Here is a 13,766-nt window from a genome sequence, read left to right on the forward strand (position 1 = left end):
TTTAAAATATTCAAAATGTAACTGACCTTATGTTTATTTATGAAAATAATTAATTTATGAATTCTAAAGGGATATGTACCAAAATGGTACTAAAAGTGAGCTCAGAAGGTTGAGAAGAAGCCATTTTAAGCCTCATTCGGAATAATGGTTAGAAGAAACATTGTCTGTAAATGAAATATTTCCTTATGTTTTAAGTTTCAGCAAAACTTTTCAAGACTGTGCAATAATTCCCAATTCCCAACTATTTAATATAAGTTTTCTTTAATATATTATACCAGTTATGTCTGGCTTAATAATATCCTTTTAAACAGTAACATTGAGTTTATTATGTATCAACTTTAAAGTACCTTAAATTCCAATACTGTGTTGTTACCCACTTTATTTATTTACACAATTTAATTACCTCCTTAATGGCACTTACCAACTCCATTAACTCTGATAAGTTGCATCTGCAAACAGCACAAAATGCAGCTAACGAAATGGATTGCTGGAACATCCCGGGCATCCTCGATCTGAATATTTGGCAGGACTCCGCCCTTGGCTCCTTTTGTTTTGCATGGCCTGTCTGGTGTTCCGTTGTTATTTTTGTCATTTTAAGTGCTTTGCCAAATGCACACGAATCGCTGCAGGCGCATCACGAATATTCCGCTGAAACACTTGTGGCGGATGTGTGCGTGTGTTTGTGTCAGAGAGGATGTAAGGATCCAGGGAAAGGGGCTGGAGGATGCTGTTCTGGCCCGGAAGCTGTTGAGCGCCTAAAGAGGCAAGGGGGACGAGCACGGAAGATGGGCGGTGTTAAGAGGGCCGTGGCGCGACCTACAGCAAACATTGGCCAAAAAAAAATACACAAAACGCGGCTGCCTTTGGCTGCACTGCGAAAACAGTTTTAGGACACAAAAAAGTATAAACACTGAAAGAAAATTTACTAAGCATGTTTATACCCTTGCTTGCAAAGCAGTGAAGGGGTCATTTCGAAACTTATAAATCATATATATTATTGATCAGCACAAAGAGCTGAATCGATCTAGGCATGTTTGAATGAAACCAAATATTCGACCTTTTTAAGGGCTACATCGTCAAAATTGTGAAAAATTGGCAAAAATTTTAAGTTTTTTTAAATTTTATGTATTCAGATTTATTAACCTATTAAAAACTATCATAGGAAAGTTTTAAATTAATGTTCTTTTGACAAAGTTATGACATTCCGAAAACCTTGATTTGTCAAAAAAAATTGTTATAGAAAAATATCTATAAATATCGATTGAAAAAATCCGAATTTGCTAAGCATCCTTTTGATCGATTTCCAACTCGCTGATATAATTCAAATTCAAACATATTCTCCGTGTAGATGATAGATGCCGCAGATTCCCAGGACTCTCCATCGAAATAGGCCCGAATAAAGAATTTTTGTAAAGGAAATGCTCAAAAAAGCATTGCGGCTTAGTGAACGACCCAAAATACAAAATACAAAAAAAAAAAAAGAAAACATACCGAAATACGAACAAAACAAGCAAACAGCTCACTGCTCTTTTATTTGCTTAAATTTGTTTAGCAAGTTTCACAGTTTTTGCGGCCACTTTTCCCCATTGAACTCGAGGGGCGAAAACTTTTGGAGCAGTTCCGTTCCGGATTGGTTGGGAATGGAATGGAATGGCAATGATGAAGTTATTGATGGCGATGATGGAAAATCGCTTTCGCAGCTGTAGCGGCAGCTGTCTGAGAATTTCCCTACAGCATTTCGTTCCTCATCGACTTTTCCTTTGAGCATTTAGGTGGAAAATTCCATGCCCGAGCAAGGTTGCGGGGAAATCACTCATTCGCAGCGTTGCCAGACGCAGATTTTGTATTCGTTTTTTTTTCTCTTCTGTTCTCTTTCTTTTTTTTGCACTGGCGACAAACAATAAAATACAAATTTGCTACTTTATTTTACAGCAGCGCATAAAGAAGAACAACAAACGGAAAACATTTCCATGACCTCATGTGGTGAACCCAGACGACTCACAGCAGTCAGCATCTATGGGGGTCCTTCGCGGGGAGGGGGGGAGGAAGGCGAGACGCAGGACGAGTTGGGTCGAAGTTCGAGGGCCAAAAAGGGGCGGCATTTGGAGGGAACGTGGAACCTTTAAGTAGGTCGCAACAAAATAAAAACTTTGTTTGCCAGAGCTCTCCATTCGAGTGTACGCATAAAACAAGGGATCGACGCCATTGCCGGGCCTACGAATGCAAGGATACCCTAGAAGGTCGCATCCAAGGATGGACTTTGGGCGGGGTCGGATAATCCCAGGAATTGACTGAAAATTATGTGAAAATAGAAACAAGATTAAAGCTGACTCTGTAAGCTGTGGCAAAAAATATATATGCATTTTTCTAGCTAAATTTATGGGAATGTGCGAGAGTAAAAATAGGGAGAAAATCTTTTTTCAGGTATAGGAATTCTCCAGTACCTTGTAATAGATAAAGAATTTACAAGTAATATGGAATGTCTAGGTAAATAGTTCAATGAAATTCAAGGCTTTATTATTCATTGCATATTAAACAGAGAATTTAATTCAGAAATTGAAAGGAATGAAAATGAAATAACTTAAAGTAAACCTATATATTATGTTTCTATTAATAGCATTTTATGATTGTTTATATTTTCTATATTCTAAGCTACTTTAGTTATACATTTCCCATTGCTTAACACCGAAAATTGTATTCCAAGTTGATTTTAACTTTAACTTTAAACTCAATACAATATACCCACTTTTATTGCTCCCAGCTGGGCATTATTTACACCGCCCTTTTCCCTTCGACCAACAAACTTTCGTCAACATCAAATTCCCTGTTGATTTGAATTTAAATGTAATTTTTTCGTTCTACGTTTTAATTTTATTTTATTTTATAAATATTTTTTTGTGTAGTTGGCATATTTGCAAATATTTGCTGTCGTTGCTGTCGAGACAGCATGGCGTATGCTTAATATTTCGTTTTGACTTTATTTTAGCTTGTTGAACATTATTTTTACTTATTTTTTTGTTTTGTTATCGTTTTGGTGCCGCTGCTACTGAAATTGAATTTGTCACTTTGGGCTTTTGGGTCTTCGGATTCGCTTAAATTGTCGCCACGGAAAATGGGGAAAGTGAATTGATATGCAAAATATTTCTGCACACATATGCAGCGGCGGATAAAAATGCACAGCGCTAATAAATTAAATGCAAATTGTCCGCGGGCCGCAGCTTAAACCCAAAACGGAATTTATTTGCTTAAATTGTGCAAGCTGAGAGGGGGGTGGAGGACGAAAGTGAATTGAATTGAAGTTACTTTGTGGTTGGCGAGGGGGAAAAGCTGAAAAAAAAACTTGTGGCCAAAGTGGTTACAAATCAAATCAAAAGACCCGGCAAGATGAATGGCCAAAAGGGAAAGGGGGCAAGGCACCGGCAGCCGACCGAGTTATAAATTCATTTGGCCAACAAGAAACAGGAGCCAAGACAGCGAGAAAGCAGGAGCAGCCGTCTTACACCTTAAGAAATTATTTACCACATTTTTGTTGAGTAAGTTATAGTGGTTTTTAAAATAATTTATGAAGGAATAAGAATTACTTTGATTTATATAAGTTCAAGGAAGTTTGTTAAGAGGTTCTTATATTTTTAAGGCTTCAAACATATATTAAAATGTTATTAACAATATAATTACATTTATTAAATAAACTAAAACAGTTTAAAGTAGTTTTAAGGAGTATATTTCTCCAAGTGCCTTTATGTTATCCCCGTCTCGTTACCGCCTTGTCTCATCTCCGTGCCTTTGTCTCTTCCACCAGGCTTGGGAGTTGCGGCTGCTTCCACCAGGCAACCGGATGACTCCGACTCCGACACCGCGGACGGGCCCACCCTGTCGACATTCCTGTCATCATCACCATTGCCATCCTCATCCTCATCCTCATCATCGTCATCGTCGTCGTCGTCGTCGTCTTCGTCCTCGACATCTTCTTCATCATCGTTGTCGTTGTCCTCGTGGCCATCCTCGCAGTCATCATTTGCGGTGGCGAACGGACCACAAACGGATGCCACGAATCACACTTTCAAGAGTTTAGCCTTCCTGGACGCATCCTTTGGATCCGATCTGTTTGCCCACACGGACACGGAACGGGAGCGGGACCAAGACATGGACCAGGACGCCTCGCAGTCGTTGCCAATTTTCGACTTTGGCATGCCGCGAAACATCACCGGACGCACTGGCCACACGGAGGCCATAATTAAATGCCGCGTGGACAGTCTCCATGATAAATCGGTGAGTCAGGGTCCACTTCCTTTGCTATTTTTTGTTTTTCCCCCTCTTTATGGCCCGCTGAAGATGGGATGCGTGCCAAGGACATCGAGTGTATCATATGGATGTGCACTCGTTAATCAAATTTCTCTCTCTCTCTCGCTTTCTGCGGCTCCTCCGGCGTCTCTTCAACAGGTATCCTGGATACGGAAACGTGATCTGCATATCCTGACCGTCGGCACCGCCACCTACACCACGGACAAGCGATTCCAGGTGAGTCCTATCGCAATCATTGCGCCTCCCTCTCACTGGTTCCCTTGCTAATTGAATGTGATGGTTAAGTAAAGGCCTCACAGTGGGGACGTACAGATCCTGAAGGACATTCGCTGAGGGGGCGAAACTTTTCGAGGGAGAAAGTGAAATGAATCCAGAACTGAGGGGAGTCTTAGTAAATTGAATGTGACCCCCGCAGAAGTCGGAAAGTCAAAGTTTGAGAATGTTAATAAACCTACAACAAAGTGGATTTTGATACAAGATTGGTATTGATTTCTAGAGGAGTTTGTGGTTAATTTATTATTAAAGTAAAGGGACATGACTAAAAGGTATACAAGATTACTAATAGGGCTTGATGTTTGTATTTAAAGTCGAATTCGAAACAAACATCTATGGAAACCACAACCTTTGCCAACTTATTTCCCTATCAAACCTCCGTAAAGGCTAATGATCTGCCAATCTATCCCTATAAACCACATAAAATCCCCCAGATCCACTCACAGATTAGCCCGGGAAACAGAACAAATCCCGATAAACTTTCGACCGAACATCGACCACAATTCCACACATTTCGCATTGGAAAGAGTCTGCATGTAAAAGTTAACATGAGCCCGGCTCTCGGGGGGAATTATGGCCATAAGGCCACTTTCATTATGCATGCATAAACGATATTTCAGGGGCTAATCCAGCTCATAACTCAGGGCAAATCCACATCCACCTCACAGTTTCCCCACATTTCTGTCCACTGTGCCCTGTTGCAGTTTGCAAACAAACAACGAGGCTGTCCAACTGAACAAACCAACCGAATGACCGACAAACAAACAAACATCCAATTGTATAATTGCTTAATTTCCATTAAAAAATAAAAACAATTGAATGAAAATATATACAACATTTGCTGCATTGCAAATTGTTGCCTCAAAAGCGAATAATTATTCCGCCGAGACTGTGACATGCATGAATTCAAAAATGAAATCTGTAAACTGTCACAGCGGTAAATTGAGACTGAAATTGTGTTCGTCCTTGGCAGGTGACAGAGTCGAAGGATTCCAGGGAGTGGACACTGCACGTAAAATCTCCGCAGGCGAAGGATACGGGCATCTACGAGTGCCAGGTCAATACAGAGCCCAAAATGTCGATGGCCTTTCAACTGAACATTATCGGTGAGTATCATATTCTGAGAATCCATTTACCAAAAGGTTTGTTTCAGTCAAAATAAAACGTTGGCCTTCTTGAATATATTATATATATATTACTGCTTTTGTTTACCTTTTTAATTTAGAAATTGTCACAAAATATTCAGCTCTCCTGATGAATCAAGCACTTTGAGAGCTTTTAATTCTTTTAGTATTTAAAGAACCAAAGGAGGAAAATCTTTATGATAAAGACAGAAATTTGTTTCATATACTTATGGAAAATTAGTTTCAATTCAAAGATCAAGTGAGATTAACTGCATTTTGCTTTCAAATGTGACACGACGCAATACACTCCTCCCAATCAACCAAACTTTTTAATTTCGCCAATTATTTGTTCTTATTTATTTTAGTTTTTTTCCAGGCCAGTATTTACCTTGCCGCTGCTGCTGCCTCTGGGTTTATTAAAAATGTTAATTCAGTTTTGCAGCCAGCAGCTAGCAATTATGATTATTTCATCCGATCCCCTGGTTTCTTCTGCATTCCGGTTCGACCGCCTCTAGGCATACATTTTTAATTTCGCATTTCGGCCCATAAATAAATAAACAAATAAAATGCGACGAAGATGGAGGGAGGAGGTGACTGCTCCTGGGGTTTATTTTTCGCACGCTGGAGGACCTGGTCCTGGTCCTGGTTTTGGTCCTGGTTTCGGTTTCGGCCCTGCACGGTTGAGATTACATGTCGCCAGAGCGCTGAGTTAATTAGCATGTCAACCCAGCGGGATTAAGGGACCGATTGGAAATGTATTCAGCGCTTTAATGAGCCATGCATAATGCGTGTGTCCGCATATAATTAGCTGCCAGTGTGTCCTGTTTCCTGTGCTGTCCTGCCATCGAAAACAATGTCTTTTGTCTGCATTAGTGTCTCCGAAATCCACCGGTAATGATTAATTGATGATGGCCTGATTACAGAACGGCTTAATGGGCTGCAGGCACAGCCTGCCCTCCAGGAGAGATTGCAACGGAGGAAGCCTGAAAGTATCCTTTCTAATGAGATCATTAAAATTCCTTTTTTTGCGCATACGAAACTGAAAAGAAAATTAGAAATAGTTTTTGCCACGGGAGAATAGGCACAGAATAATAGGATTTCACCATATTTCCTTTGCTCGAAGAATAATTACATTTATATTGCTATAAATTTGGATACATTGTAATTGATATTCGTCGCCTAAAAGGAAAACAAATTAAATTGGCCCCTCCCCAATAAATCCTTATCTAGGCCAGCATCCCATCTCTCATTTTTGGTATTTAATTTACCTGCACATAATGAAATTCCGTCGTAATCCAGATTGCATCATTGCCTTCGCCGTTAATTCTTAATCTCAATCCGTTTAAAAAACAATCAATTCGGATATTGATTTTAATGGGTTTTCAAGGAACCCTCGCATTTAAGGCGATGCCATTAAGGCGACTTTAAATCACTGACTGGCCCGAGATAAGGCGACAAGTGTTGCGTCGAAAAAGAGCGGTGGATAAGAGGGGCTAATGGGTCTTTGGAGCGGCAATAAAAACCAAGGGAAGGGTAAGAGTAAGGCACTGACAAGTCCTGTCGACAACAGGATGGGCATCTGCTGTCAGCCACTTATGCAAATCAGTCGGCAATGCCATTTTAAGTTCTCGCTTATGCACTTGGGCGCGATGCGTTCCTGTCCGCCTGTCACAGCTTTATTTTCTTTCCCCATCCTGATTTCCTGCTCTGACGCGTACAAACGAATTTCCGATTACATTTTCTTCACGGACGTATGCATTTTAATTTACGTTAATGAAACAATTTCCAAAGGAGACGGGACAGGAGCATGACAGCCGTGGCGCGGACACTGACCAGTGCGGACGGGCCGGCAAACTGGCTACGTCCTTAATAACATTATCGGCATACGTGTCGTATGAGTGACTTTCGCAAGGAGCTCAACTCGCTCGCTCGCTCCTCCTTTGGAACCCCTTTGCGCTCGTCCTTTATTTATATTATGCCGCTGTTGCTTCTCCTTGGCCCGGCCGGTGCGTTGCAGCGCATTTAATTAATGTCATTATGTAAATTTATGCGCTCCACCCAAACGATTTTATTTTTCCCTCAACGTTACGCAGTTTTTCTCCTTTTTTTCTGGCAAAGAGATTTATGCCTGATATAAATTCAGCTTGGGGCGTTGTGTCCGCCATGCTTGGGCTGGGAAATATCCAAAATAAATATGCATAAAGTAGGCCCTAAGATGACAATTTAAAAGGTTGTATTTATGCACGCATTATTCTTGAAAAAAAAATATTTATACCATATTTCAGTTGCAATTAGTGCCATAATTGATTGTTTAATCCATGGGGAAAAAATATGAGGAAGAAAATTCACAGTTTTTATTTCACTAAAGATATATACAAAGTCGAAGAGTACAATATTTTTAAAAATATTTATTTAAATGTGGCGATTGCTTGTAGACAGATCAATGAGTTATTAAACCCCTGCAAGGTATCATAATAATAATAATATCTATAAATACTGTTTTTAAAGTCCCATGATTCCCTTTTTTCTGCTCTGTTTTAAGTCTTAGTATTAACTTCTTATATCCTTTGTGGCCTTGAATCTGTGTATTTATTCTTTAATTTCCACAAAGCTTTTTAATTTCTGATTTCCAAATTAAACACATGAAAAGTACGTACTCCAAGTTAAATTGATCGTTAAATCCATTAAAAAGCATGCAATGCTATTATTTCAGACTGTGGGCAAATATTTGTCAGTAGTTTTTTCCAATGCATTAAATTTTTTTCATAAAATTTCCACTGCATATGGTTTAATCCTCGCTTTTTCAGCGCATTGCCTCAAATCTCATCATTATGATTTTTTTTCTAGCATTTAAAATGGATATTGCCTTGATTACATTTTCCACGCCATTTCTAAGTGGTAATTAAAACCATTTGACCTTAGGAAAATCCTGGGCCTATTTAACGTCTCTCTGGCCTCTGTTGTTGTTGCTTTGCGCATTGCATTTTATTTTCGTGAAATATTTAAATTAAAAAACTTCATGCGCCGCCACACAAAATGCACGCAGAACTTTAGCGACAGCTGCTGAAAAATGAAGGAAAAATGAAAAACTGAAATGAAAAATAGCTGGCTCTGGTCGCTCTCTCTCTTGCTCTTTGTCTGAGTCTGTCTCTTTTCTGGATTTTCCCTTGCCCTCGCTCTGCCGGGTGTTAATTGCCTTTAACGCAGTGACACTGCACAAACACTCTCGCAAAATGGGGGGACTGGCTAAAGGGGGATACCAATACACACGCACTTAATGGCGCAATGGGATTTTTTAACTCACACACACATTGAACATATGCCACAGACGCAAACAAACAGACGGAAAAAACACATCGAGTGTTAAGGGGAGGGACAGAGTAGGGCGAGAGAGAGAGCACGCGAGATCCTCGCAGACGCCTTAACCCCCTCACAGGATATCCCTGAGTATCCTGCGACCCATGTAATCATCATCATATGCACTTTTATGAGCAGCTCGCGGCCACAGTGGTTCGAAAAGAGCAAAATTTTTGGCAAATATCAAGTTACAGTTGCCAGTGTGGGAGCTGCGAAAAATATAGCATACTTAGCAGGGCAGGACATGCTTCTTTGGTTTATTAAAAAGCAGAACGTGTCAAAAGAATATTGATGTTAGGTACATGGGTTTTTTGGTCTCATTAGAGGGGTTAAATATATTAAATTCTGTATTTTATTATTATTTATTTAAATAACCCATATTTGCAATATCTTTTTTGCCTTAAGAAATTAATAGATAATTCTTAGTCCCTCAAAAATGTGGTGTATTCTCAGAAGAACGATAAATAATATCGTTATCTGGAGGAAGCCTCAAAAATATCCTCCTAAATTTAAGCTTCTTAGGTAAACTTTTAATCCCCATTAAGACTCCCTCCTCAGCTTTAGTAATTTCAAAGTAAATGACAACCCACAGTGCGGCAGTTGAATTTTTATTTCATTTCGCCACGGCATGTCTCCCGTTTTCGGGTATATTTTTTAATTATTATTATTTGCACAGTCCAATGCATAATAAATATTATTATTAACCCAGTTTCACAGCCGCATGTGTGACTCTCCGTTCGGGCATGCACATACACACAGTCATATCCATAAGTTTATTTACACACAGTCGTGTGTGTGTGTGTGTGTGTGTTGGCCATGTCTGGTGTGATTTTCTCACTACCTTCCGCTCCGTACTTTTTTTCGGGCTTACTTAAATTTAGTGCAATTGAAAAGTTATTCCATAAAGTTTTATGATTAAAACTTTTTATGTGCATTCAGTTGGCTGCAAATTCGTTTTACGACCGATTGCCCCAAATTGATTTTGGTTATTCAACTTTTTCCACCTAGAATGTGTGTTCTCGATTCATTTGTGGGCTTGTTACCTTTTTTTCTTCCGCAGAAATCTCGCCGGATGCCAAGGCGGTTATCAGTGGGCCCCATGATCTGCACTTCAAGGCGGGCAGTGCCATAATCCTCAACTGTCTGGTCCAGCAGCCATCGGTGAAGGACATCGGTCCTATTTACTGGTATCGCGGCGAACATATGATCACACCCTTCGATGCGGACGATGACCAGCCGGAGGCTCCAGCTGGCAGACAGGAGACTACCGGCAAGGGTATCACCGAGGATATGTCACCCAATGATATCATGAGCGAGGTGGACTTGCAAAAGGAGTTTGCAACTCGGATCGCCATGGAATCGCAGCTGGGCGATACCCTGAAGTCCAGGTAAGTAACCCATCAGCCGTCAGCCTAATTGAGTTGTTTTTAGTATGCTTTATAATCCTCTACCGCAGACTCCGCATCTCGAATGCCCAGACCACGGACACAGGGAACTACACGTGTCAGCCCACAACGGCCAGCAGTGCCAGCGTCCTGGTTCATGTGATTAATGGTGAGTCCGGGGAGAGTCTAGATGAAGCTAGTGTGGCCTACACTGGAGGAAGAGAATGGATAAAGTTGTAGAAAAAAATTTCACATTTCTAAAACATTTCTTTAAGGGTCTACAGTTACCTTTAAAATATTTAAAGCCACTTACAGATTTCCTTTCCAAATGTTCTGCTTTAGGACCATTAACTCTTTTCTTCGAGTGTCCCAAGTTTTTGACTTCCATCCCAGGTGCTGTCCTGTCCTGGCTCAATTCTAAGCCTATCACTTACACTGGCAGCCCGAAGTTAGTGTTCCAAAGGACACCCGAGTAGCAAAGCCAAGAGCCTTTGGTAGTCCTTTCCCGTGACAGTAATTTTTTGGCCAGGACTGTGTCCAGGCTCCATTCATTCACGGAAACGGCCTAAAAACTAAAAGTTCTGCCGCACTCTCACTCCATCATTCATCCGGTTGTTTGTTTGGGCGCCATTTCCCACTCCGCCGGGCCTCCTTGGCGTATGAGTAATGCGGCTGGAAGAGCACAACGCACAGACTTGGCTTTGCATATTTTACACATAAATTAGACGGGAATTAAGACATTTTAAGCTGCGAAATGAGGGGCATAAACTTGACGCGTCTTTTGTCCAGCAATTTCCACAGTTTTTTATGACCTTTTATGCCCAGGCCATTCGCAGCAAATTGAAACGCAAGTCGTTCCATTTGGTAGTCCTAGTTTTTATGCAGTATCAAATGTTAAGCGAAATGTCCAGCACTTAAGTTGTTAAGTTGTTTATTCAAATGAAATTGTTGTACGAACAGGAATTTGCATTTTAAAGAGCAACGGCCTGCTGTCGCTCTGCCACTCCCAGCGAAGCCGTAATAAATATGATTAAATGTCAGGAGTAAGTTGCAAAAAGGCACTTAATCATGCCCCACATGTGGCAGCCACCGGACGGACTGAAGTGGAGTGGAGTGGTGGGTGTGGGATCCCAGATAGTCCCAGCTCCCAGAGACTTTTAGCTGTGACTGTGACTGCGACTGAGACTGTGACTGGTAGCATAAATACAGATAATAAATCAAAGGCAATAAAATTTTAAGAGAAATGATAAGAGCGGAATGACGGTCTTGTCTAGGCGTTACGGTGACTGGGAATATGCTCTAAGGGGAGTTTTGATCAAGTGTGTGAAGTAGGGAATTATTTATAGGCTTTTCCTCGTTATTATTAATTGAATTTCGCCTGAAAACCTGAATTGTATTATAATATTTATTCATTATTTCCCTTTAGTAATCAAAAGATTTAAGTAAAGTTAATTTAAGTATGCAATTCAGAATTATGTTACTTCTTTAAGCCCACCCTTTTGTTGGTGGCGATAAAAAATGATTTAACAGACATGGAAATCCAATTCCCCAACTTATTTATAGACCCCCAGAGATACCCTGCATTCGCGGTGCCTTCTCCACGCATTACTCATTTCTCCCGCCACCTCGTCCTTTTTCTGGCCTTAAAAATCAGTGCGCTGGAGGATGGGTATCCTTTGTGACGAGTCAAAACAAAGCATTGACAAATGATGCGCCTCGAATAACATTTGCTTGGGCGAAAAAGGCCGCAGAAATATTGCGTATACGCAGACACACATATGTCATTTATTTAGTCCGGGACAAACACGCGTGGCACCCATTCCGCCCTTAAACATAGCTCGGTTTCAAAGTTAGCACAGGGAGAAATATGGAGTTATTAAAGCATATATTATTAAAATATATATTCCCTTTTGGTATATATACTTCACTTTTTGAATGAACAAATCCTCTTCTACACACTTCTTATGTAGAGTAAACACATTCCCTATTTTATTTTAGCTTCTTAGTTGTCTTTTCTGTGTGGGTCACAATTAAATTAAGTTACTTGGCCTGGCATAGTTAATGACTCTGTGCTCGGCGAAATTTGAATACACATGTTCATTGTGCCCGCTGTTTGTCTTTCCCCGTAGATGAGAATCCCGCTGCCATGCAGAAGAGCGGAGCGATACGGTCCTCCCCTGGTCCACTTCAGCTGCTCCAGCTGATACTATGCTGGGGAATGGGAGCTGGAGTATTGGCTGTCAGCAACTGAGACCGAAAGTTGTCCCCAGCATCGCAGTTGTCCTCGTCCTTTACGTCGCCATCATCATCAGCACTGTTAGCATTGTAATTGCAGCAGAACAAGAAAATTATGTTCCATGACGTTGGCAGTTTTCCGTGCTGGCTGCGAGATGCTTTTTTAGAAGGCTGGTTGGTAAACTGGCAAAAGGAAAATGGTAAAGGCAAACAAGGCAGACGCTTTCCCTTTCAGGCGAATGTTTGTTTTCCTTTTAATATTTACATTTCATTGTGCGAAATGAGACACTGCAAAATGTAAAATGCAGAATGCAAAGGCCGGAGGATGGGGCATGGAGAGCAAGGACATGGGACGAACGACGAAGGACACAGGAGATGGGACATGGAACTGGGAAGGCGGAAAGCGGGATGACACTCTCTGTAAATACCACAAAGATGCGGAGCAGCTTACCGGATATATACATACATACATGCCATTCCGGATATTTACATATATAAAAGTGTGTATTTTATTTCATTACTGAGGCTCTCCTCCTGACAAAAGGAGCCTCCTTGCACGCATCGACTTTATAAACATTTCATGCTGTCTTAACACAGAGAGCCAGGCTAACCAGAGGCGAAAACAAAAAAACTAAGGATAACATCCACACTCAGACACACACACACAGACCACGTAATACTAACCTAAAATTGTAATATATATTATATAAAGGCAGAACTCTCATCATCTGATAAACTAAAAGCAAAAACTTAATTATAAACACTAAGTTGTATGGAATTTATTTATGGGCAAAATGAAATTTAGTCACGCGGCACTCGGCAATGCAAAATTGAATGAAAATAAATGTAAAAGGCAGAAAGCGGAAATGCGGAAAAGCGGAAAAGCGTACTGCTAAATGAAATCAATGGCGGCATGCTCGACTAAGTTTGGTATTGCACATGAGTGTGTGTAGCGAGTATTACTATGGGTAGGCATGAATTTACTACACGTAAGCCAGTAAGCAGATTTTAGATAATTTATGTGATGACAAACCAAATGGATAAATCAATGGAATGAATTCTTTCAATAATAAACTGAAACGAAACTAAA

The 13,766-nt window shown here is 40.5% G+C and overlaps 1 protein-coding gene across 3 annotated transcripts in view; it reads left to right on the forward strand.

Moving 5' to 3' along the window:
• dpr3 (defective proboscis extension response 3) overlaps window positions 1–13,766 on the forward strand; it is an 89,036-nt gene extending 75,270 nt beyond the window's left edge. For all 3 annotated transcript variants that reach the window (XM_086832635.1, XM_086832636.1, XM_086832637.1), the window contains exons 3-8: window positions 3,800–4,269; window positions 4,441–4,518; window positions 5,549–5,681; window positions 10,117–10,444; window positions 10,513–10,610; window positions 12,571–13,766. In XM_086832635.1, coding sequence (XP_086688761.1) covers window positions 3,800–4,269; window positions 4,441–4,518; window positions 5,549–5,681; window positions 10,117–10,444; window positions 10,513–10,610; window positions 12,571–12,692 — 1,229 coding nt within the window. In that variant the 3' untranslated portion in view covers window positions 12,693–13,766. The remainder of the gene's footprint in view (window positions 1–3,799; window positions 4,270–4,440; window positions 4,519–5,548; window positions 5,682–10,116; window positions 10,445–10,512; window positions 10,611–12,570) is intronic.

Source organism: Drosophila serrata, unplaced genomic scaffold, assembly GCF_035046125.1.
Source record: "Drosophila serrata isolate PLE 108 unplaced genomic scaffold, ASM3504612v1 contig_249, whole genome shotgun sequence".
NCBI lineage: Eukaryota > Metazoa > Arthropoda > Insecta > Diptera > Drosophilidae > Drosophila > Drosophila serrata.